The 24,018-nt window shown below is 39.3% G+C and overlaps 1 protein-coding gene across 9 annotated transcripts in view; it reads left to right on the top strand.

The window, feature by feature from the left end:
• The window catches only part of CTNND2 (catenin delta 2), a 687,140-nt gene that overhangs the window by 486,810 nt on the left and 176,312 nt on the right, over nt 1–24,018 (top strand). For all 9 annotated transcript variants that reach the window (XR_010371561.1, XM_064443391.1, XM_064443387.1 and 6 more), the window contains one exon: nt 21,939–22,071. Coding sequence is in view for 8 of the 9 variants with exons in the window: in XM_064443391.1 (XP_064299461.1) it covers nt 21,939–22,071 (133 nt within the window). In the remaining variant the exon portion in view is untranslated. The remainder of the gene's footprint in view (nt 1–21,938; nt 22,072–24,018) is intronic.

The following is a 24,018-nucleotide window of genomic DNA, read 5'->3' as shown; positions in this document are numbered from 1 at the left end:
TGCTTAACCTCCAATGTACACATTGGTGGTTTTTTAAAGCTAATTGATGATGGTAAAGCTGGTAATGCTGTATTTTTTTCCCTATTTCTGTGCCTGACTAGACAGTTGGACCTCGTTATCTTCTAGTATACTGGCATTTCCTCAAAATTTAGCACTGTTAATTGTTGGTTTCAACGTGTGTGGGAAAGATTTTAGAAAGAAAAGAATAGTATCTTTAACTTGTAGGGTTTTCTGTATCTTTATCTAAGATTGATGGCTATTTAAAGGAGAAGAAAACTCATCTCTGCTACTTTCACATCCTTTACTGAAATAAAAACAGTAGCAGAACATGAATATTCTGTTTAAAGGCAAAAAGCTAGACTAGAACATTACAGGGAAATGCAGAAACCTTAGTGATTAACTGAAGAAAACTTCCTGCAGCACACATTTTGCAGGCTGACTGCACATTTTAGTGCTCCTTGGGGATGTTTTATGGTACGGCTTTCTTGTGACTCAGGGGCTGCCGACACTGCCTTGGCATCCTCTGCCTGTACTGGCAGGAAGCTGTCCCAGGACTGCAGTGCTCTGCAGCTCATCACGACCTACCTCAGTGGATCTTACGAAGTTAAAATCTGGTAATTTCCTAATTACCTGCTCTGCAAGAGTCAGAGGACAGTGTCCTACCAGTGGTAGGACAACAGTCTTAGAGCAGATAGTTATATAGCTATTCTGGTGGGTTTTCTGTCTACTTACCATATATATGCGCATCTTTGAAAGGGGAACTCTGGTATTAACAGATACTTGAAGGCCAGCTTACTCTTAAATATAGCTTAAACTAAGCCTTTACTGAAATCAAGTAATTCTTTTTTGCTCTGGAGTCCTTTGGTCCTTAGCTTCCAACACTGCCAAATGAACATCTCTCAGAGAAACATAAGGTTTTTTAAGCCCTGTCAGTCTCATTGTCACTCAGTTGTGTGCTAGATGGTCTTCCCCTCTTCTGACATCCCATCTGAGTTTCAGTGATAGTGAGCATTAAAACATCCTTATGCAGTATGGTTCAAAACAGATCACATGAAAATACTCATAATTATTGCTTAGTTCTCTGCCTCCATTACAGCTGTAGAAGGTGTTTGAATTGTCATGGATTTTTAATTCCTGGGATTTCATTAAAAACATTAAAAATGCCTCAAGTTTTTTACATGACTCTAGAAAACCTCTGAAGGTTTTAGAATAGAGGGACAGTTATAATACTCTGCAGCTTCGGTGTAATGTAGTGGTGGGTGCCATGCTTTTTTTTTCTCTTTCCTTTTTTTTTTTAAGAGCAATGAAATTGCTCTTTAAAATTTCATGAGCTTTTATCCCTGCAAAGTGGGATTTGCTCAAACTGCTCTCATCATTTCAGCAGCTACTTCAGTCAGTGCATCTCTAAGGGCTGTACACCCCTGATCCAGTCACGGTCTGGCTATGCAGGTGCAGGTTTCCTTCCACGGGAACATTCAGCAGCTTGGGCAGGTCCCTGCCTGACTTCTCCTCTTCTCTGGAGTTTACACAGTATGAAGTAGTCACAGAGGGCAATTCATATGTTGCCTCCTCCTGAGTTCAAATGGGGCTTTGGACTGTTCAGATTCTGCTGAATCATCACAATAAACTATAGTATAGTTCATTGGTTTAACACTTTGGTGTGTAGGAAACTGCCTGAGTGTGTTTTAAATGTGCAGGGCTCGTAACTTTTCCTCACAGCATGCCTCCTCAAACAGTTTTTCCTTAAAACCCTTACTCTGAAATGGGAGGAAGGCAAGAAGAAGGTAACCCCTGCAGTATGTCAATAAGCTCTTAAAGTTAGGGAAACGTTGTTTGGCTCATGAGTTTTACAATCAGCCAAAGATAGTCATGGAAAGACATAATAGAAGGTTTAATGTGGTAATAAATGTATTCTTGATGATTACTTACTAGAACTGTGAATAAAAGAAGATCGAAAATGGCTTGATTAGTTCAGTTGCCTATTTCCTGGTTTAGTGTTACTTCTTGGTCGATACCCCAGAGCACTTCTACCAAACTTGTGTCCTCCTTCCAGGATCAGTTAATTACTCGTGAAATAGGCACACAGCGTATTTGATCTCCAACTCTCAAAAGTCTTCTTCAAGATAACAGAAAACCCATATCACGTTCCTAGTTCTCCCTCATTTACATTGTACTTTCCTCATGGAGCAGGCCCCTGAGACTCTGATGCTGTGCCTTGTATGGTTGTAGATACCATTTATGAAAAAAAAAACAACATTGGACAAAATGTGATGTCAAACTCCAACACATAAGTTGCAATTACTAAAATTTATGGCAATGACTTTCAATCAAAAACTCACTCTTTGATAATTTAATTTTGTTATCACTTAGAATAGAATAAAACATGCCACATAAGTACGTTACTTCAATATAAAAATTAAAATGTCTGAAACGTAAATCTAGTGCTAAGCAATCGTGTTGCTAACTAAAATTTTGACAGTTCAAAATGTTATCCCTTTTTGACCCAGAAAGAAATCAGTGCCAAGACTAGCAGCATTCTCCAGAAATGTAAGCTGCTTATCTGGTTATAGTGGATGGTGAAAGTGTTTTTTATGGAAGATGGTGGGAGTACTATTTAGATGTTTACAAGTTGGTAAACAGTTGAGACAGCTGAATAGATGACAATAAAGGCTAATAGATTTTGGTGAGTCTGGTGAGTGGTATCAGATAAATACTCAGCTGTACTGTTTGCTCATCCCAGACCCATTCAAGATTTGGCATAAGTAAAGTAAAACCCCATTTCTCGGGCAGATGAGTCTTCCTTTTGACATCTCGGTATCAATGAGTCATTCCATTATCACATTAAAAACCAAGAGCTTGGTTTAGTGTTACTTGTTTAGTGTAACTTGCTGAAACAGTCGTGACACCTCCTCAAATGTTTTGCTGTGAGAGGCATTCACATTTTTTATTGGCAGCTTGGTAACAGAACAGGTAAAATGCTGGCTTAAGGTGTCATTTTATTAAGTGCTGTCCTCAGCAAGTATTTGCAGTTGACCATTCTTGCAGCTGCATACACTAGGTTTATTTTTAAGAAGCTGAGGAATTTTTTTTAAGCCTCTTTCTCTCTTTATTTATGCATCGTGTATATATTCTCCAATCAGCATCCGTTCTCAGTACTGGGGGAACCTATTCAAAGGAAATTCAATTTTCACAGCAAGAGGAAAACACCTGACAACATAAATGAAAAACAAAACCTCTTTAGGCATGTGAAACACATTGCCTTTTACTAAGCTTCTCTTATTTTCTATTTGCACAGTGCTTGCTTAACAAATTGCCGTCAATAATCTGCCTCCTGATGGTTCTTTTTGTCTTAGATCTTCACCCTCTTTAAAACCATCCAAGTCTGGGTGACTACTCTGCACCTCTATGGCAGCACTGGTAATAATATTTTGCCCTGGAGGTAGTGGTTTTTATAGCAAGCTCTCAAAGATCGTTTGGAAGAGCCTTTTTATATAGGTAGCAAAACAGATGTACGGAGGGATGAAATGACATGGAAAAGATAACAATACATTTATGCCTCCCATTTCCTTGTTTCTTGCTGTGCTTATTCTGCATGATCTCTGCCTGACCTACAGGGTTTTTTTTTCTTAGTTTAATTCATTGAGTTTGTGGCTGAGTATATTGCTTTGCTTTTATCTCATGTCTTCAAGCCATAACTCTCTATCTCCTGACTCAAAGCTGCAGGACTGAAGGCTGAAGCAGAATTTTTTTCTTCTCTTCTCAGTGCTCTGATGCTCTGGAAAGAAAAATTGGCAGAGCTAAATAGCTGTCAGGGAGAAAGAACAAGACAAACATAGCAGACCAAGATTTTCAGAACTGGCTAGTAATTCTAGATGCACTGATTTTGGGTGCACAGGTTGATGAAGGAGACTCATTTACAACTGGGGCTCCTAGTTTGGCAGCCAAAGTCATTAGCATCTTTCGATAATCTCTGCTACCTGAGTATTTTTTTAGATAACCTGATTTTAAACAGATAGCTAAAATGAAATTCTATTAGAAAAGATAATTAAAGTCTCTTAGAAATGATGACTAATTTTATTGCTTGTGTGTTCTGGTCTTAACTGTAACAAGAAAAGTTAACCTTCTTGAAAAGGTTATTACTTGGCTTCTGACACACTAGGTGTTTAACTCCAGTTCACAGGGTGGCTTTAAACAAAAGGCTTAGCTGCCATTGGCTTTGTATTGCAAGCTGATGGGAGCTGCAAAGCTGTGGCCGAAAGCAGACCTGGCTGGTGCTGGTTCAGAACAGGAACAAGATGCCTGTCCTGGGAGCACCCTCCTAAGCAGCCCTGGGCTGAAAGGCCAAGCAGATTTTGCAGGTGCAGAACTAGTTAGCCATGGCCTTGCTGCCTCTCTCCCCTCTTCTGCCAAAGCAGGGGGCTGCCTCAAAATCAGATTGCATCACTCCTGGGGGCAAGGCAGCACAAGCAGCAGAGCACCTTCATGGGGCATCTTCAGTTTTCCTTGTGGTTTTGAGACCTCTTGAACTGTCTGTGTTTATATCGTCTGGAGACAGTAGTTGATGCATCATTTATATGTCTGAATAAAAATAAAAGTTATTTTATAACCTCATTTATGATGTATTTCCTTATCTTAAATTCTAATCAAGCAGAGTTTGCCTAGTTGTACGTATTCCTAAGGAAGCAATAAGTTGAAAATAGGTATTGCTGATTTGTTTTACTACAACAACTGATTCATCAGTTTCCATTGCTCTGAATTTATGTTGAATTTTTAGGACATCTGCGCACATGTTACCTTCCAGCAGCAGGAGTCAGTGACTGATTAGTATGCAGAGATCATTTTGGTCCTGGTCTTGTTTAATAGTACTAACCTCAAAATAAAAAGTTAATTAGAGCGAGTAAAGTTATTAAAAGAGCCTGTGTGATTTAAAAGCTGAAGTCTACATTTTCAGGTGACTCTTAGGCATTTTGGAAACCTGATTAAATTAAAATCCTTTGTGAGGTTACATGAAAATAGGACTTTGGCTTTAAATCACCTTGGTGATTTTCAAAATCTTACTCAATGTCTTTCATTGTCTCGCACAATAAATGGTAATCCTTCACAGCTGAAATTATCTTTATACCATTCATAACTATGGAAGAGTGCAAGGACATCATCACCAACAGCATATATTTAGTCAAAATCCTTCACAGAACCCAAGAATACTTCAGATAACAGTTCATTTTAAACTACCATTATTCAGAAACATCTAGATGAAGACACAAGCAAGATATTTTTTTTTATTTTAGTTCTTCACTGTCAGGATTGATTTGTGGCTGTTTGTGTTATGGCAAAGGTTACATTTCATAGCCCAGATGTATAAATCTGATATACGCTGACACCCAGCACATCGCAGGCTTAGGCAAGAGAAGAACAACATGAGTCAGAGTGGACTGAGAGGACTCTGCTGAGGGGAGGTAGAGCCTTTCCTCCAAACCTCCTTGTTCGCATCAAGCACAGCAGCACTCAGGTGCCATTGTCCACATACCTCCTCATACATGTTGTCCACATTGGCCCACAAAAAACTAGTTTGGTATTGTCAGCCCAAATACCAGGGCATAAAGTGTCCATAAGAGGCCCACTTGCTACTAACTGGGATTCTAATTGATAAATCCTCACCAGCAAACCAAACACTAAACGAACCTGGAAACCAATCTGTCTGTTCACCTACAGCGACTCTCTTCAGTGGGAACTGACTACCCGCACTTGCGTAAGAGATGCAAGATCATATGCATTTTCTTTTTAAAGGAAGCTAATACACTGAATGGGATAACGAGTAATCTGCTGGCTGCCCTTGGTTAGGAGGACAAGATGCAGTGACGGGATGAAGAGCCGCAAAGGATATGGGGCCACTTCTACTGAGGTGGCTGAGGGACATCTCAAGCCCTTCAAGTGTTTTGCTTATCTTCTGAGAAAGTATCTTCAGATGCTTGTGATAGTTCAGATAGTATTGAATTCGTATTCCGTTTACATGTACTATCTTGATAATATAATAGGTGTTTAATGCAGCTCTGCCTGTCTCCCTTTTAATACTTGTCTAGAATATCCTTGGTATTTAAGACCAACCTTTATGTCAGCTTCTTTATTAAAGAATGTGCAGCGGAAATTATGCTAATTAAGCTGGAGTGTAATTATGGGCTAGAAAGATTATTTCACAGTCAGAATTGAATTGTTTTAGATAAATGTGCATTAACTTAATAGTGTGCAGCTAATTAGTTTTGCTATTTACTCGCAGAAGTTAAAAAAAAGGATGTACTCAGTTATACAAAAGCTTGGGAAATGAATATATTGCAAAGCCAATGGGAAGCGTACTCTGAATCTCTCTTTAATTATTGTTTTGCTGGAATTTTTCTCAGTTTTCCTATTCTGAAATTACCATGGGCGCAAGAGGCTAATTAACATATTTAACTTTAATTCTACTTAAAATATATATTGTACAAGTAAAATTTATTGTTATAGTTTGACAGTTACATACCTGTAATTTGTACTAAAGTGATTATGGCATCATTATGTCTTGCGCTCTCCACAAAAGGCGAAATATTTTATATCTCATTATGTAGCAAATGAAGGTAGAGACTTTATTTGCTGTGCATATCTAACTTTATTTTTCATGTTTGTCAGCAACCTGAAATTTCTGTTCAGTATATTTTAAGGGAGGAAATGCCTAAGCACATAGGCGCTGGACGCATACACGCTAAATAACACGTAGAGTATTGCAGGTGCATAGTCATGGTAAAGTACTGAAGACCAAAGAAAGCTGAATTACTGTATTTTCCAAGTCCTGTCTGGATGCCCCTCTGAAAGACTGAGACCCTTCAGGAGCTTGCCAATAAACATGTAATTTTGTATGTTCCAAAAATACATGTTTGCTGTACTTCTCAGATATCCATGAGCGTGAAAAGAAGGCTGCAGAACATTATATCTAATGTAAAATAGTATCAGCTTCTGGAAGAATCTAGTATAGCCATTTGATTTGCCCATGTAAATTCATATATAGAAATCTTTTATAAGCCACCTGTGAGCATATTATTTCTTCCATGGACTTCAGAGTGAAAGAGACTGCAGTATAAATTAAAGGAGTGGTTCAAAAGTGCAGTCTCAAACTGAAGTGTGGTGTGCTCTGAATGTCATCTGCAATGTAGCCTACAGAACTTTGCTGTACGATCACCTTTCGTTATGCTCAAATGAAAAAACATAGAAGAGGGAGGTATTTTTATTAAACGGAGAAAAATCATTTCAATACCCTATATAGTGACTTTTCCAGTAATAAATAAATAATGCCAGATATAATATCCTCTGTTGCAGAACAGTTCCATGGCTTTTGCACACTGAGTTTTAATGAAACTGGATATCAGTTTCATTTTTATCAGGTTATATCAAGAACACAAGCTCCTATGTGAATTCATATTTGCCATTAGAAGAAAACTTACCAACAGCAACTATTGACATGGACCTAAAAAATCTCAGACTTTTCCCGCTCCCAGCCTCCCCTTGTGCAGACAGCACAGCTGAAGAATATGTGAACTTCATTGTGTTTGAACTTGACTTCAAAATTTACAGCAACAATTTGAAATATGAATTTCAAAATCATACAGATTTGTCCTAAGGTGACCAAAAATGAAAATTATGGATGTGTAAGAAACATATTTTTTTGCTTGCAGGTATCAGTGGCTATGAAAAAAGGAAAAGGCGGGGGAGGGGGAATCAGAGTTTGCTTCTGTATCATTTGTGACAGGCAGCTGATTGCCACCCTAGACAGAGAGCTCTTTTGTCTGTTCCATGCAAGCATGCACCTGTCTTCCATAAAGCACGTTATGCTCTCCAGCCTTGAACCAAGTGTATCTCAGGGGACGAGAGGGAAGGAAATAAATGGTTATCAGAATGGGTTCAGTGTCTGTAAATGAGGGTCGATAGAGATGACTGGAACCACTCACCTATCATTACAGTTTTCCCCAGTCTAGCAAATGAACCAACTGTTCATTTTTGGGAGTGTTTTAGAGCAAAATCTAATTTCTTAAGTGATGATCTAGTCAAAAGCAAATAGATTGATTTAGGTTACCCATGCTGCATGACTTGCATATACTACAGAATCAATAAAAGTCTTTAACCACAGCTTAAACTACTTTGAGTTATAAACATATCAGAAGTTGTTTTATAAACAGCTCTGATATCAGTTGCTTAGTTGCATGTAACCATGATCTGAGCTAGGTCGCTGAAGTCTGAGGCAATCATTCATGTTAGAGCTATAGGTTGTAAATACTCGCTGGTTTTATAGCTGGAGTCAGTGTTGTCAGCTGAACACATAGGGGACAGTTTCAAAGTCGGAGGGAGTGGCGTTGTCCTTTCAGCTTAAATATGGAACTTTTGGGGGAAAGAGGTTACACAAAGTCTGAATAGGAATTAGCTCTGAAAAAGGGAAAGGTGTAATTCACAGTCTGTACTCCTTGCAGTTGGCAGACTATGCAGGGTATCACACACCAGCTGAATACTTGGATTGGTGAAGGTAATGGGCACTGGAATTCAGTACGTCAGATGAAAACATCCCACCTAGAACTTGTTGCATAGAAATAAGTACCATACAACTTAAGTACCATGCAACTAACTCATCCTTCTTCTGTAGGTAGCTGTACTTCCACAGGCCTAGGAAATATTTTTAGATAGGTTGAGGCACATATTTTCCCTTAATATTCTAGTTTCAAAGACCTCTTCAAGATATTGATTTCTAAATGGCAGATCCTTGGCAGTATTTCTCTCATTCATTAATAAGGGCAATTGCCCTGAATCAATAGTGTGATTATTTTTTGAAGTGGATTTATGAGATGTAGACAGCGTTTCACAGTTCAGTTGGAAACCATTCTGCAGAAGTGCTGTGTAGAACAGTCTGCAGCCTCATTCTTTTTGTAAAGGATAGGGAAGTTGTGTCCCAGTTGTATCCTGACAGGATGGCAACTAAGAGAGGGGCTGGTTTTCCCTGTTCAAAGGATGTTTTTCTGTGAGTTGCATTTTACTGAGGTAAAACTATCAAGTATAAATATGAGATGACTGTTTTGCATTTATTTAAAATCTACAGCCTACTTCTGCCATAAACTCTGAGTATCGTCCATGTAAAATATTTTTTCTGATTTCCTCTGATAGAGGAAAGCAAATGTCACTCCAGTCTTCAAAAAGGGCAAGAAGAAGGACCTGGGAAACTATAGGCCAGTCCGCCTCACCTCTGTCCCTGGAAAGGTGATGGAGCAGTTCATCCTGGAGGTCATCTCCAGGCATGTAGAGGACAAGAAGGTTACCAGAAACAGTCAGCATGGGTTCACCAAGGGAAGATCGTACTTGACCAACCTGATAGCCTTCTGCGATGGTGTGACTGGCTGGGTTGACGAAGGGAGAGCAGTGGATGTTGTCTTATCTTGACTTCAATAAGGCATTCGACACTATTTCCCATCGCATCCTCACAGGCGAGCTAAGTAAGCGTGGGTTGGATGAGTGGACAGTGAGGTGGACTGAGAACTGGCTCAACAACAGAACTCAGAGGGTTGTGATCAACGGAGCAGAATCTGTATGGAGGCCTGCCACTAGTGGTGTTCCCCAGGGGTCTGTGCTGGGTCCAGTCCTGTTCAACATATTCATCAGTAACCAGGATGATGGGATAGAGTGTAACCTCAGCAAGTTGGCTGACGATACCAAGCTGGGAGGAGTGGCTGATACACCAGAAGGCTGTGCTGCCATCCAGCAAGACCTGGACAGGCTGGAGAGCTGGACTGAGGGGAACCTCATGAAATTCAACAAGAGCAAGTGCAAGGGAGGAACAACCCCATGCACCAGTACAGGCTGGGGGCTGAACTACTGAAAAGCGTCTTTGTTGAGAAGGAGCTGGGAGTGCTGGTGGACAACAAGCTGACCATGAGCCAGCACTGTGCCCCTGTGGCCAAGAAGGCCAATGGTATCCTGGGCTGCATTAAAAGGAGTGTGGCCAGCAGACCAAGAGAGGTTATCCTCCCCCTCTACTCTGCCCTAGTGAGACCACATTTGGAGTGCTGTGTCCAGTTCTGGGCCCCCCGGTTTAAGAAGGATGTGGGACTGCTTGAGCAAGTCCAGCGAAGAACTACCAAGATGATCAGGGGACTGGAGCATCTCCCTTATGAAGAAAGGCTGAGAGTCTTGGGTTTGTTTAGCCTGGAGAAGAGAAGACTGAGGGGGGGGATCTCATCAATGCCTATAAATACCTAAAGGGTGGATGTCAGGATGATGGGACTAGGCTCTTTTCAGTAGTGCCCAGTGACAGGACCAGGGGCAACGGGCACAAGTTGGAACACAGGAAGTTCCACCTCAATATGAGAAAAAACTTCTTTCCTGTGAGGGTGCCAGAGCAGCGGCACAGGCTGCCCAGGGAGGCTGTGGACCCTCCTTCCCTGGAGACATTCAAAACCCACCTGGATGCGTTCCTGTGCCCCCTGCTCTGGGTGTCCCTGCTCGGGCAGGGGGGTTGGACAAGATGATGTCCAGAGGTCCCTTCCAACCCCTGCCATTCTGTGATTCTGTGATTTGGCTTTTTCAATTTTTTTTTTTTAGGTAAGACACACTGTTCTTGGTCTGATTCTGTTGCTGACACAGCAGTTTCCCTTATGTTGTACTGGTAGCACTGGTACTGCTTTCTGTTAGTCTTATCTGTCCATTGATGAGCGTGTCATCTTCTGCTGGCTTTTGTGCCATTGTGGAGACACTGGGTTATCCCATGGCCCAAAAAGAGAATAGAAATGTTATCATGCTAGATACCCAGCTAGAAACCATCCTTTCTTCTCTTATTCCTCCCTGCAAGTGCAGAAGTGCAGCCTTGTTTTCTGTTTTAGTACTCTGGAAAGGGGGATACGTATTAGGTTTGTTGGGGCTTTGAATAGAAGAGGACACGATTGAAACACCCTGTTAGAAAGAGCAACAACAAAAAAGCACCCCTTCGGAATAGATATGTGTGAGAAATCTTTGGGGTTTTTTTCTGTCATTCATAAACTGAACTCTTGTTGGTGTCAACAAAATCTGAGACTGATTAAGATTTCTGTACACGAGGCCATCTTTAGCTTGAGCAACGTAAGCTGCACCGTAAGTGCCAAATAGCAGGACACCTGCAGTCAGAAATTGGCTTTGCTGGCCCAGAAGGTCTCTTTTCTCATACACTCCCCTGAAATACTGTCCTGATCCTCTGCATTTTTAAATTCTTGAAAACCTTTTGCAGTCAGCTAGCAGTGAATCAGTGTATTCGGTTCAGAGAGTTGAAAACTAGAGCTGAGGATTTAGTAGCAGCTCTTCTAACTTTTGCCAATTTTAAAAATTTTCCCCTGTGAGAGGCATGTAAGCTCTGTCTCTCTTTACCATACCAGACGTGAAGATGGTATCTATGCACTGCATTAGCAGAGTTCCCTAGAATTTTTACCATGCTTTGAAGTAGATGAAAGGCATATGATGGGAAGTAACAATAGTATTTAGGTGTCACTACTCGTAATTAGTGGACATTTTTCCTTCCATCCAACACCTTTCCATTTGAGCAGTTTAAGAGTTTGACTCCTTTGTTATTGATCCTATGAACTTTCTGTCTCCTGAGTGTCAAATGTATCTTGCATTATTACATTGTTTTGGTGGTTGTGCGTTGAGATACATCAAGTTAACATGCAGGAGACCAGTTTTTTCATGCTTAATAAAAACTGAAGTAAGGGCAGCAAAGAAAAGTCATTAGTCTATATTTCCCTTTCACAAGAAGATCAAATTCGAGTGCATTTATAGAATTGTGCAGCTTGCAGCTTTAACAAACAGAATTAGTTCCTCTGTTTCTCTGAAAGATTGAATAGGAGTCTAGTTGTGGAAAAAAAAGAAGAAAGTGAGAGCAGTTTGTTATTTGATTTTTTTTTTTTTTAATTCAGTATTAGAAATTTATGTAGGTTTTTCTCTTGGCTTTCCCGAGTTGGTGTTTGAGTCTTTCAGGGCAAATTCTAGGGCTTAGCAATTTGTATGATATTTTGAGCCACCTTTAAGTCTTACTGTTTAATAGTCATTATTTAAGGATCAAAAGATTGTCTACTTTGAAGAGTTTACTGTGCTCAGAAAGACAGGGAGTGCTGCAAATTGTTAGATAGATAAGAATAGTACTTGGGCATGTACGTGTGGAGATAAGATGAGAGTTGCTGCCGTGCAGTCACAAAGTAAGCCAATAACGTGCTTGATGGAGTAATCAGTAAGGAATGAGATAGCACAAAATATTTAGGACTGATACTTTTTAATATTTGAGATGGATACCCTTCCCTTGCCCCCACCCCAGCTGTAAAAAATATTTCTGCAGCTTGTGCTAAACTGTAATACCCAGTTTCTGGTTGTTGTGCTCCCTGCTTTGCCGTGGCAGTCTATAGGCTACCTGGATGGCAATCTGCCCGTGCTTTTTGTTGCGGATAGGAGGGAAACATCCAGTTTGATTGCTTTTTTATTTCTGCATGCCTGAAAAAGCTTGAGTGTCCAGCATCCCTGCTGGAGAAGGGTAGAAGCAGTTCTCTCACTGCCCTGCAACTCGGGATATCTGCTGGAGCCAGAAGCTTGATCAAACAAAGAGAGCAATGAGGAGAGGCTATCTGTGTGTTGGCACGTCTGTTATCATGACGCACATTGTGTTTAATAATATGACATTAAAAGCTTCGACTGGAGAGAGGTGGAGTGCCCCAAAACCTTTTGGTAATTCTTGTGGTGGTTATTTTAAAAAAGTGATGTGGATGCTGTGAGACTTTCAGGGAGTATTTTGTGTGGCAGCTTCCTCTCTTGCAGATGAGCGTGGTTTGAATTGTTAACACTGGTGGTGTTAGGCTAATGGTAAATTGTTCCTCCTGCTTGTTTGGTTTTTTTTCATAGCTGCAATGGTTAGGTGTCTTGATGCATGTGGGGAAGTAAAATAAAATAAATGTCTTCCTCTCCAAAGTGCTTCTCCCGTTTTTGCACGAAGATCAGGGTTTTTTTGGAGTAATATTTGTTCTTTGGAAAGCATACATTTCTACATGGCCAGATGGGAGCAAGACCTCAAAAGCTTTTTTTCTCCTGTTGTTGAAATACAGAAAGGTTTAAGAGTCTCTGAATGGAAACACTAGTTCTAGAAAAGGAGACAATTTTGATTTACAGGTCTCCAGAGACAGAGAATCTATCAAACCTCAGAGAAAGGCATTAAAGTAAATGACTGTGTCTGACAAAGTAAGTCAATGACAGAGTCAAGGCTGGAATCCCTTAGGTCTGTCTACTGTTTTAATCTCCTGTCTATGTTTCCACCTTTCTGATCTATGAGAAAAGCTTATCTACATCTTTAACAGCTGTTCCACTGCTGAGCAACATTTCACAATCTTCTGAATAATCTTCCCTGTGAAGCGTGAACTCTTGTAGACAGAGAGAAGGAAGTATGAGCTGGTCGCTCAGGGAAGGGTTAACTTGGCATATTTACACAGCTGCAATGTATTAAGCTACTATAAAGCCCTTCTGTTAGGGGGTCAGAAAAATGTTATGCGTTGCAGGGAGAAGGAAGATAAATTAGGCAGTTTAAAGACATCTTGATAGCTCACCTAATTTGCCTCTTACTCACCTTTGCAGAAGCAGTCCCTGTATATGCAAATGCCTGCAGAGGAAGAGATGAAACAAATTTTTCAAGACTGTTTCAGCTCATCAGCCTCAAAAGACAAATACCACTTTCTAACAACAACAACAAAAAACCAAACCAAATAATACAAATGGCAAAATGAAAGATATCCTAAAGCACCAAAGTGCATAATTTTTCTCTGCTCTCTGCCTCATTGTCTAGAGGAGAGATAACTTTATACCATCCATGGCAGGGTATGGGTACCTCAGGACACAGGCCACTTTTTTCTAAAAAGCTCCCTCACTGGGAGTATGGGAATTAAATATGCATAGATCAGTATCAATAGCATGAAAGATTATTTCTTAAAGGTTCATAAATATGTTGCAATTAGACATTTGTAAATGAAATCAGGGCACTTTGAGCAGATAAGTCTTACACCTTTGAATGTAAACCTGTTGTATTGGAGGCAGTAACCAGGAGCTGTAAATAGTACCACGTGGGCCATTGTCATTAGATAATCTTTACTCAACTGTATCGTCATTAAAATTTTTTCCTCTTAAGACTGGAGCTTCACCTCCAGACCATTTTTGTTATGTTGAAGTAGTTCACCTCTTGCCTCTTCACAAGGTCACTTCTTATGGTTTTCTTATTTTAAAACCTAAATCACAGGTAATAATGTAAAATCAGAAAAGTGGTGCCTTATCGGAGAACATACAAAGGATACAAAGGCAGAATTTCAGGAGGGTATTTTTGCCATTGTGCAGGTCAGTTTTAGCCCTTTGCTATATTAGAGAGGTGTTTTTCTGAAGTGCTGGATTAGCCCTGAGACCTCAGCTTTATGGTTCTCTTAAAGACCTGGGACACGCTGAGCATCTCCCTCGCTGTTTGGCAGAGCTGGACAGGAATCCTGTGCAGCTGCCCCAGGACATCCTCCTCAGCACCTCATTAGCAGACACAAATATATTGTAAAAACCACATTTGTGATGAATCTTGGTAATCGCTACTGCATGGTGGTTCTAGTTTAGGCCACATGGAAATGTAAACCAAGGAAAATGTCATAACCCAGGAGCAGCATCCAGGTTTTCAGCAGGATTGTCAAATGTTTGTACAGCTGTTTTACATTCAGCTGTGCTAAATTTGAAATCTAGGGAAGATGTAAGCTACATGTTTAACTAAAAATAAAGTATATATTCAAGTGCAGTCAAATGTTGTTGACTGCTCATTTATGTAAATGGTATATGTAAATGGTACATTGCCAGAATGCAAAGTGTTGTTCATTTGCATCAGTGAAATTATTGATCCGGTAACATGGTTCCAGGTATGGCAATTAGCACCGTAACACTGTGTATACTAACAGGTCACAGTATATCTGGGTAAGTAGATCCAGGGTATTACTCAAGTGAAAACTAATAACTTTCTAATGTTTGCCTGCTCAAGTGCTGACAAGCTCTGAAATCAACTTTTCTCATACCTCAAGTGTCACTAGACTCTGTAGTGAAACGTCTCCTCCTTTTTCCGATTCTGTTTGTACCATTCGTATAATTTTTTGCCTGCAAATCAAATTTACAGTTGTGCGTGTATTGAAAAAAAAAAATTAAGCAACCCAGCAATGAGGAGGTTATTGCAATCATTTTTTAATGTTACAAAGCCATTTTGCAAACATGCTGCTCTAACAACAGGAGCTCTTCAGATCATGTTAAGAACTCCATTAGAGGAAGAAGCAAAGAGCAAAGATTTGTAAGATTCAAGACCTGCAGGTTTGGTGAGATGTGTACATTTACTCTGTGTGACAGTGGATGCATTTGCATTAGTCATACAGAGCACCCCACACAGGCTGCAGTTTTCAGGTTGGAGTACACAATAACGTAGATGGATTTCTTTGTTTCATTAGAACTTAACATTTTTACTCATAGAAGATACATGTACGGTGCCTTTTCTCTGTCCTTATTTCTGGTGCTTCCAAATTTAGCCTAAACTATGTCAGATTATGTTGTTCCTGACTTTTCCTGTAGTCTGGCTTTGGTTTATCTTTCTTGAAAAGACAAAACGGAAGTACAGAGAGCTCTCTGCTCATAAGGGTTCATTACTGCCCCAAGGGGTTTGTATTAGGCCCAAGCCTGCTGTTACTACATTTTCTGGATATATGCTGTTCCTATCAGTGTGGGGCTGAAGATTAAGGCGATCTTGCTTGTTGTTGTACACTTCTTTGGCTGAGTTTGACTAGAGAAGACAATATGGTGAAGGGTGTTGAGGGTTTTCCGTGGTGAATGGAATAGAGAATGACATCTCTGTATTTTGCATCTTAAAATTCTGTGCTAAAGGCACCCAATCAATACTTGTGTGTTACATTTTCAAAGGAAATGCCTCCTCTGAAACTGTAGCAGATCATTCAGACCAGGCTGACAATCGGTATATATGTATATGCTTGCATATGTGAAGAATGTTGGAAAAAGGGAAAATACTTTAAGGAAACACTTCATATTTAACTCCCAGTAAATTAAGTGTAATAAGGATGTATTTACTTTTGTTTGACCAACTGTCATAGAATCACAGAAAGAAAATGAGGCTTCTTCCTCTTTATAGCACAATCCTTGTCTATGGATTATGTTTAGGTATTTCTGATTTTTTTTACCAGTTAAGTTTAACATCTTGTCTTTGCTCTTTTTAAATATACTTAGATAAAGTCCTTAGAAGGAGATTCTTGTAGTATTGGTATATTCCCTTCCAAATATTTTTAATAGAAGTAAATTTCTCCCTTTAAACATGGCAGGTAGTTCTTTCTTTGATCTTCTCTTGGGTCTTGACTAGTTCTCCTTGTGTTTGATTCTGACCTACATGTAGTTTGTTTTTTCCTAGAAAAAAACATTCTCACAGCTATCCTTTCAGAAACGAGGCAAAATCAATTTTCAGGCTTTATTTATGTTCTATCTTTGGGGGGGGGGGGGTGTTAGCAAACTGAAGGGTATATCTCTGTAGGCATAAGTTCAGCAAAAAGTCTTGTAGACTGGCATTACCAGTGCCACAATGTATATGAGTTAGAAATCTAGGAAAGATTATCCTTAGTTCAGATTGTATTGTCTTTGCCTTTGAGCACCACTTCTTATATGAAAACCTCTCCTTCGCCAGTCTAAGACTGACTCATCTAAACGCATGTGTATTAAGGCAGGCAGGTACATATGGACCAGTCTGGTTTAAACATACACTTTTGCAATGAAGACTGTGGATTCTCTTTCTCTGGTAAATGCTTGGTAGTAGTTCAGTCTTTGTCAGGCATTTGGTTCTTTATAGCAGGTGTCTTTGCAGTGCTGCCTTTGGGGAATGCTGCTGAGACAGGAATAGCTCTGGGTGTCAGTGCTTGCCTGTGCCAACTGCTTGATCAGATGTGGTCTGCTCTAATAATGTAAATCAGAAATAAGAACCCAAGCTGTCATGAGATTCACTGTGACCAATAGATGGAGAGTAGCGAGAGCCATCACACCTGCTTCTCCCATGCTATGTAGAAGCGATCAGTATCCTTAGTTACCAACGGGAGACCTGTTCTTTTAAAACTTACTTTGTAGCCTTTTTAAAGTCAGCGCAGATATAGATGTAACAGGAATTTTGGTTTTGCTTTTCTGTGTGTCATCAGCATTTGCAGTAGCAGAAAAAGAAAATTCTGACATAATTCAAGCAAATATTCATATGCAGTACGTACTCTGTATTCAGCAGCACCTTTAAGTGTTCCCACATAGCCGGTGCACTCAGCTGTGTTGCTAACAATCTCTCTTAAGTCTGCATCTCCTTTACTTTCTGACATGTATGCAATATGGCAGCAGGAGCAGGAATTGGTTTGATACAATACTTGCTGTGCCCAAGTCAGCCTGGATTTCTTGGTGCTGCTGCTTCTGCTGCTCGATTTCAGAGTTGTTTTGTCTCATGTCCAACTCCTTGTTGATTCTTTTCAGCTGTTCACAGATAAAGTGTAGCCTGTTGCGATAGTCTAGGCATACGTATTGCCAGCTTACAGAGAACTCAACGTTCCCCTTTGCGTCCTGTTCCACCCCTGGAGCAGTAGCCTCCTTTAATCCATGGAACATCTGCCTTAGTCACCACTTCAAGCTAAAACCTTCTGGAGGATTCAAAATTAGATCAATCCTACATTCCTAGAGCACAGTTTCCATCAAAGAAAGAGGCTGAAACACTTTGATATGCTCTGGTCAGTCTCCCAGATGAGGACACTTCCTAGAAATAATGCACTTTTACAACCTGCCAAAATATTTGGAGGGCACAGCAAATGCTGCTTTCTAGCCAAAGCTGTGAAGTTCTTGCACAGCTGTGATTCTCATGTGGAAAAAACCCATATTGCCAACCGAAGCCTTTAGCTGACCTGAATAGCTTAGTGTTGGTATTCCAAGGGAAACAGAGGCAATAGCGGAAAATCTTGAATGTACAGATGCTAGCTTACTCTTCATTTTTGGATCAACTTCACAGATACTGTTTGATAGCATTCTCAAAAATTGCATGCCACACACCTCCTCAGATTTACTCCAGCCTTCTGGCTTGTTTCACCATCTGTGTGGATCACTTTGCTCAGATTTTGTAAGCATGGGGATGTTAATAAAAGACACAGGCTTAGCTAGGGGTTGTTTAGGTTATTCACTACATTTTCAGATTTTGCTTAATTCTACTTTGTAATTTTACTATGGATTGAATCCTCCTATGTTGCCAGTTTAACTAATTTTCATGTGGCACAATATCAGATGTTTCACAGAACTGGAGGTAGATTTGATTTTCGTCATCCTTCTCCCTTCCTTTAGTGTGACTCTTACCTTCATCAGGTACTGACCCTGCTACTGCTTTTTGTTGGTAGGCAGTAAAAGATACTTTGCTATCTAATTTCAATTACCTTTCCAGAGTGCAACCTAGTTTATTCCAACTCTTGACTTCTACAGCATACCTTCCTTCCCTACTAGTTTTTTTCTGGTTTTGTTTGACCCTCTGTTTTAATATGTATTTTTTGTCCTGTAGGTACGCTTGGAGCCATGGCCTGAAAGTTCCCCCACATGTATGCAAAATGTTCCAGATAGTTTTGTACCGTTGTCTTCAAGAAATTCAAGTCCTCCTCCTTTTTCAAGACCTCTGCTAGTTGACTTCATTAAGTAGCCTTCCTAACTTTTCATAATGAAGCCAAATTAAAAAAAAATATACTAAATTTTTCAAGTAAATGTTAATAGAGCCGTTAGCTTGCGGTTCTTAAAAAAATAGTCCTTGCTCTCTCTATGTCCCTTTTTTTTTCCACCTATAAGAGACTTGTATAAAACAAATGAAAAATTTAAACCCCTGGAAACTAGTTCTTCTTGCCCTGAAGGCTGCTAAAATTATCACAATTATTCAAGCTGCCTTAACTGTTGACAGAAGTTTTTGTTTGTTTTATATAGCTACCGTATTTCATTTAGAAACCACTAAAAATATAATTATCTTGGAGACCATCTGCTTGAAATGACAGTGCATACTGCAACTAAATTTCTAAACTTTTTGTCCTGCTTTGTTCATTATCTGTCCTAAAATTGGTTACATGACAAACTCAGTATTCAGCGTTAAGGGTTTCTTTTCTGAATTAATTTTCTACTTACATCCAATGTGCACACAGCCATTTACAACAAGTATTCATACATCACTTATTTGCTAACTTTTCTTCTTGGAGGTCAGAGGGGAAAAGTAGACACAGCCTTGTGTTCGTGTGTAAATGCCATGTCAAGACTACAGGTTCACCAGAACCAGAACTTTTGATTATGGGACCCTTTCCTTTTGCCCCCTCATTGCCCTTTCTGGCCTGGATTCCAGGACAAGAGGAAGAAGAACCAGAGCTGGTTGTCAGGCTCCATGGTGTACTACTGTTCATAACAGACCGTTTGTTCTCTGTTCAAGTAGTACACGTATTATGAAGGAGGACATTTCCTTTGGGAGAGTATTTGGTGGTAGAAGTTCCAACACTGTGAAGTATAGTTATTGGGTGTAAAACAACTTATTTCAAATAGTCCCCCTTTTTGTCATACAAGCTGTTTTCTTCTGGTATTTTTGTATCCTTTCCAAAATACCAACACCTGCACTTGGCGTCTAGGATTGAAAATGAGAATAAATTAGAAGTGGAGCTAGGATAATAAATTTGTCCTCAGTAAGGTTAGTGGGTTGGGGGATTTTTAATATTTTTATTTTTATTTAAAACTATTTTCTGGAAGATTACTTTGGCTGGCTGAGAGCCCTGTGTATAGGAGGCAGGTCTAATGTGTTTGAAGAACCTGTTAACATGTCTTAACATGGTTAACTGTAAGAAAGCAAGTACAGGAGGAAGCTAACAGGTCAAATAACACTGTTTCTATCACCTCTGTCAATTTATGATTTGTTTATATGCTTGTACTACCCATTCTTAAACAGTCCTTATCCAAAGAATCACTTCCTTTTCACCTTTTAAAAAAGTCATAGTAAGCTGGTGTACGTGGAAAATGTGGTGTTTGCCATCTTCAGCTGCTGAAGTTTATAGCCTTCCCTGATACCTTTTACAATGTTGTCTGACTTTTCAAAATATAAATTCAGTTGTTAAGATCTTTCTGAACATATGCAAAAGGTTTCTTGTAGAAGCTTCCCAACGGTCTCTATCATCTCCAGATTCATTGGAATAGTCCATATGTGATTTATTATTCCATCTTCATGGTTTCTTTGTATTAACCACTTAACATGGTATTTAATATTCATGAGTTAATGTCTGTTTTGTCAGAAGAGAAACTGCTGATGAAATTCTGAGTATATGTTTTTTACAACTCCTATTTATATTCTGGATCTTCATAAAGACACATCTGTAATGCCAACTTTGAGTCTGGCAAACAACCCGTATGAGAAGAGAACAGAACAGACAATACCTCTGTTCTGTAGTAATTCATTATTATTGTAAAACAAGTCTTGTTTCAATGAAACGTCTTGGACAACTGTTGTACTTAAAGCGTGATGCTCGATTTTACTTGAGACAGACTGGAGAGCTACTGTAAGCATTGCTCAAACGTAGGTGAATTCTCCCAGTGACATATATATGCTTGGCCTCAGTGCAGCAGAATCACCATAATTTGGGAAGGAAACTAATGACCAGGAATATTTTTACAAATATTACGGCTGGACTCTGCAACAGCTCTTGTGGAGTTTTCTGGCAGTGAACTCCCGGGTGATCATGGTAACCGCAACAGAGAACCTACAACCTTTTTCACAAGTCACCACTTTCCCATAATTTCTATTACCTTGTACATGTAGCATGAGATGGAAGATGGTGAAAATATTTGCACGGCACAAAAAATCAGTTCTTAGGGGAAAAGCATGTGAGAATTAAATATCTCATGCAGAGTGGCTGTGTATGTGCCTGGCTCTTGAGACAGAAAGTCCAAAGCCATTTTCGTGAATGGTCTTACACTAAACACAGGGGAAAAATTTACCTGAAGTGACAGATTGATTTTAATTTCAGTTCTGGAAGCTGCAGAATACCTGCTGAGGTTTGTTCAACACACTTGGATTCAGTTGTTTCATTTGATGTTAATGGTGTTTCATGCTTTATTGGCTTAAAGAAAAGTGCAAAGACCGAGTCCTTGTATTTGTCTGCTTTAAATTGGGTAGTTTGAATGAAGATTTAAAAGTAATCCGATGTACAAATATGTATTGTATAATTGTAAAAATACAGAATCACAGAAGGGCTAAGGTTGGAAGGGACCTCTGGAGGTCATCTAGTCCAACACCCTGCTCAAGGAGGGCCAGATCTCTATACTAGTTTTACATTGAGCATGGACCATATCTGGGAAAAACAAACCAGAAGACAAAATAGGTCATTGTTTTCTGTATAAGATAGCAATTTATATCAAATAAAGATAGCAGTAAGTAAAAAGGACTTCCTGACAAATTATCTTTTCAAAGCAAACCATTTGTGGTTCTGGTTCTAGCCTACATATTTTAATTTTAATAGAGAACATATAATTTTATGAGCATGTATCTTCTTTTCTTATATTAAGATTTCAAAGAGCCCTTTTTATTTAGGAAACTTTAGCAGTTAGAGACCTAATTCCATAAAGTTATTTACTCTAATTATATTTTATATAGCCTTTTTTTTTTTTTTGCACCTAAGTAGAGTTTAAAGTGAAAAATAGCTTCATATTTGATTTAATGTTTGCTTTCAAAATAATGGGAAAATCAAGATTTTACTTAGACATGTTTGTCTTCTTTGGTAGCCCAACTGTTGCCATACTTATTCACTAATAGCAGAGTTTTTGGCTAATCTTTCTTGTTTGTTTTTGCACAGAGAGTTCGGATGGCGAGATCCAGAGCTTCCAGAAGTTATACAAATGTTACAGCATCAGTTTCCCTCAGTACAGTCCAATGCTGCAGCCTACTTACAACACCTCTGTTTCGGAGACAATAAAATAAAAGCAGAGGTAAGATTTATAAACCCTTTTTTTCAACAGTGATGCTGTCTGCCATTTATCATCACCAATTATTTATAAGTGCTTTAAAAAGAGTTACAAAAGGAATCACATATAAATGTCTGGACCCATTTTACTCAAGCTTTCACTTAAGTCATTTGTTACCATTATAGAAAGTAAAAAATGCATAAAATATTAGTGTCACGTTTTGTTTGGTTTTGAATATTTTGATTGATTGCATAACATTCAGACACTGTATCAGTAGTATCTCAGTAAAGAGCTAATGGTATAGTCTTGATCCCACAGAAGCATATGGACATTTCCTTAGGATTTTCAGAGAGAGATATGTTTGGACAATAAATACAAACACAGAAGATGAAAATTAAGCAAAAGGATTCTGAATCAAAACCTGCTTTAATGTGTAATTGTGTGAATAGAATTTAACTTCTCTGGGTTTGCAGTTTCAAATGTGATCATTGGTCTATGATCTTGAAATTCAGTGCAGATTGTATCTAAAATGTAACTCGAACAGCAGTATAGACTTTGCTCTGTACCTGTGGCTGATCAGTACTTCTTGCTTGCTTGTTCCCTGTTGTTAATGGAACCAGTTCAGCTTTTGGCACAAGTTAAAACAGAAGGAAGGCAGCTCTGAAGGATCTGACAAACACACAGGAGTCAATTAAAATTGAATGAGTGAAGCTGTTACCAGCCCCAGCTGCCTCCCCTGGCCCTCTCAGAGATACTGCTTATCAGGGACATGTGGTGTGCACATAAATCTGTGCCTGTACTGGCATCCTTTAGCCTGGTGTGTAAAGGTAAACTGAGATCAGGATCTGCTATTGCTTATTTGTCAGAACTGTGCAGTGATGCTGGCTTGCTAGTGCTTCATTTTCCTCACCCTCATCACGTATCACTCCGTGGGTCTATCCGGCTCTAGCAGCTTTCCTGCTGGCACTGGCAGAACTGCGCTGGTTGTGTACATCACCTCAAACATCTTAGAAATAATAGTAAAAAAAACCTAAATTAATGTTAAAATGAACAATGTTTGTGCACTGGAAAAGAGAACTCTGTTACATGTATTGCTGAAAATTTTAACTGTACACTCTCTCCATACTCTTTTCTCATCCTGGTTCACAAATTAGTTTTTCAATAAAAGAGCTGATTAATCTCTGAGAAAGGCAGTTAAATGATTAGAGCAATTTGTTCATTGTACAATCTGTGCTTCCTCCTGTTAGCCATAGATTGAGAGCCCTTAGGTAGCTATCACATTTGAGAGAAGATGATGGTTTGATTTTCACTGCTAACCATTTAAGGGAAAAGAAGACTGATTGTTGTTGATCTAACCCATCTCACTAGGACATCAGCCTTTGTGAAGGTGAAGGTAAGTATATAAAACAGTAGAGCACTAGGCAGTTCTCCGAGCTTATTCTCTGGAAAAGGATAACAGTAAAAACGAAGATTTCCCCCCCTTCATTTGTTGTTTTTCAGGGCTTTGATGTATTCCTCACTCCATAATACATAAACTGTTTTTTGAAACAAGCCAAAATACATTTTTTTAAATAGTCCACTTGAGAATATGCTTTCAGACTTCTGGTACAGTGGATTTTTCTAAGAAGACAAAAAATGAGATATATTGTCTACTTTGCTAATGCTTTGTGAAGCTTTTTAGACTAAAGCATCCCGTGCTAGCAAACTGTTTTATCTCTGTCTGTATCTTTCTATCTACCAGCCTATAGTATTTAATGATAAGTCCTATTTTATTTAGACCATGATTCAGCAGAGCACTTAAACAGTTTCTCTCTTTATTGGAATCAGGATCTACCCAAAGCGATCGAGAGTGTCCTTAGGGTCTGCTTGAGCTCTCCACTGAATAAGAATTTCTTGAAGATCTTTTTGTGTGAGGAGTTCAAAATCCTGTCGATAAGGGAATATCACAGCAGATATCCAGATTCTTGCTAG

Source organism: Phalacrocorax carbo, chromosome 2 (genome assembly GCF_963921805.1).
Source record: "Phalacrocorax carbo chromosome 2, bPhaCar2.1, whole genome shotgun sequence".
Classification (NCBI taxonomy): Eukaryota; Metazoa; Chordata; class Aves; order Suliformes; family Phalacrocoracidae; genus Phalacrocorax; species Phalacrocorax carbo.
This window is presented reverse-complemented; position numbering and strand designations above follow the sequence as displayed.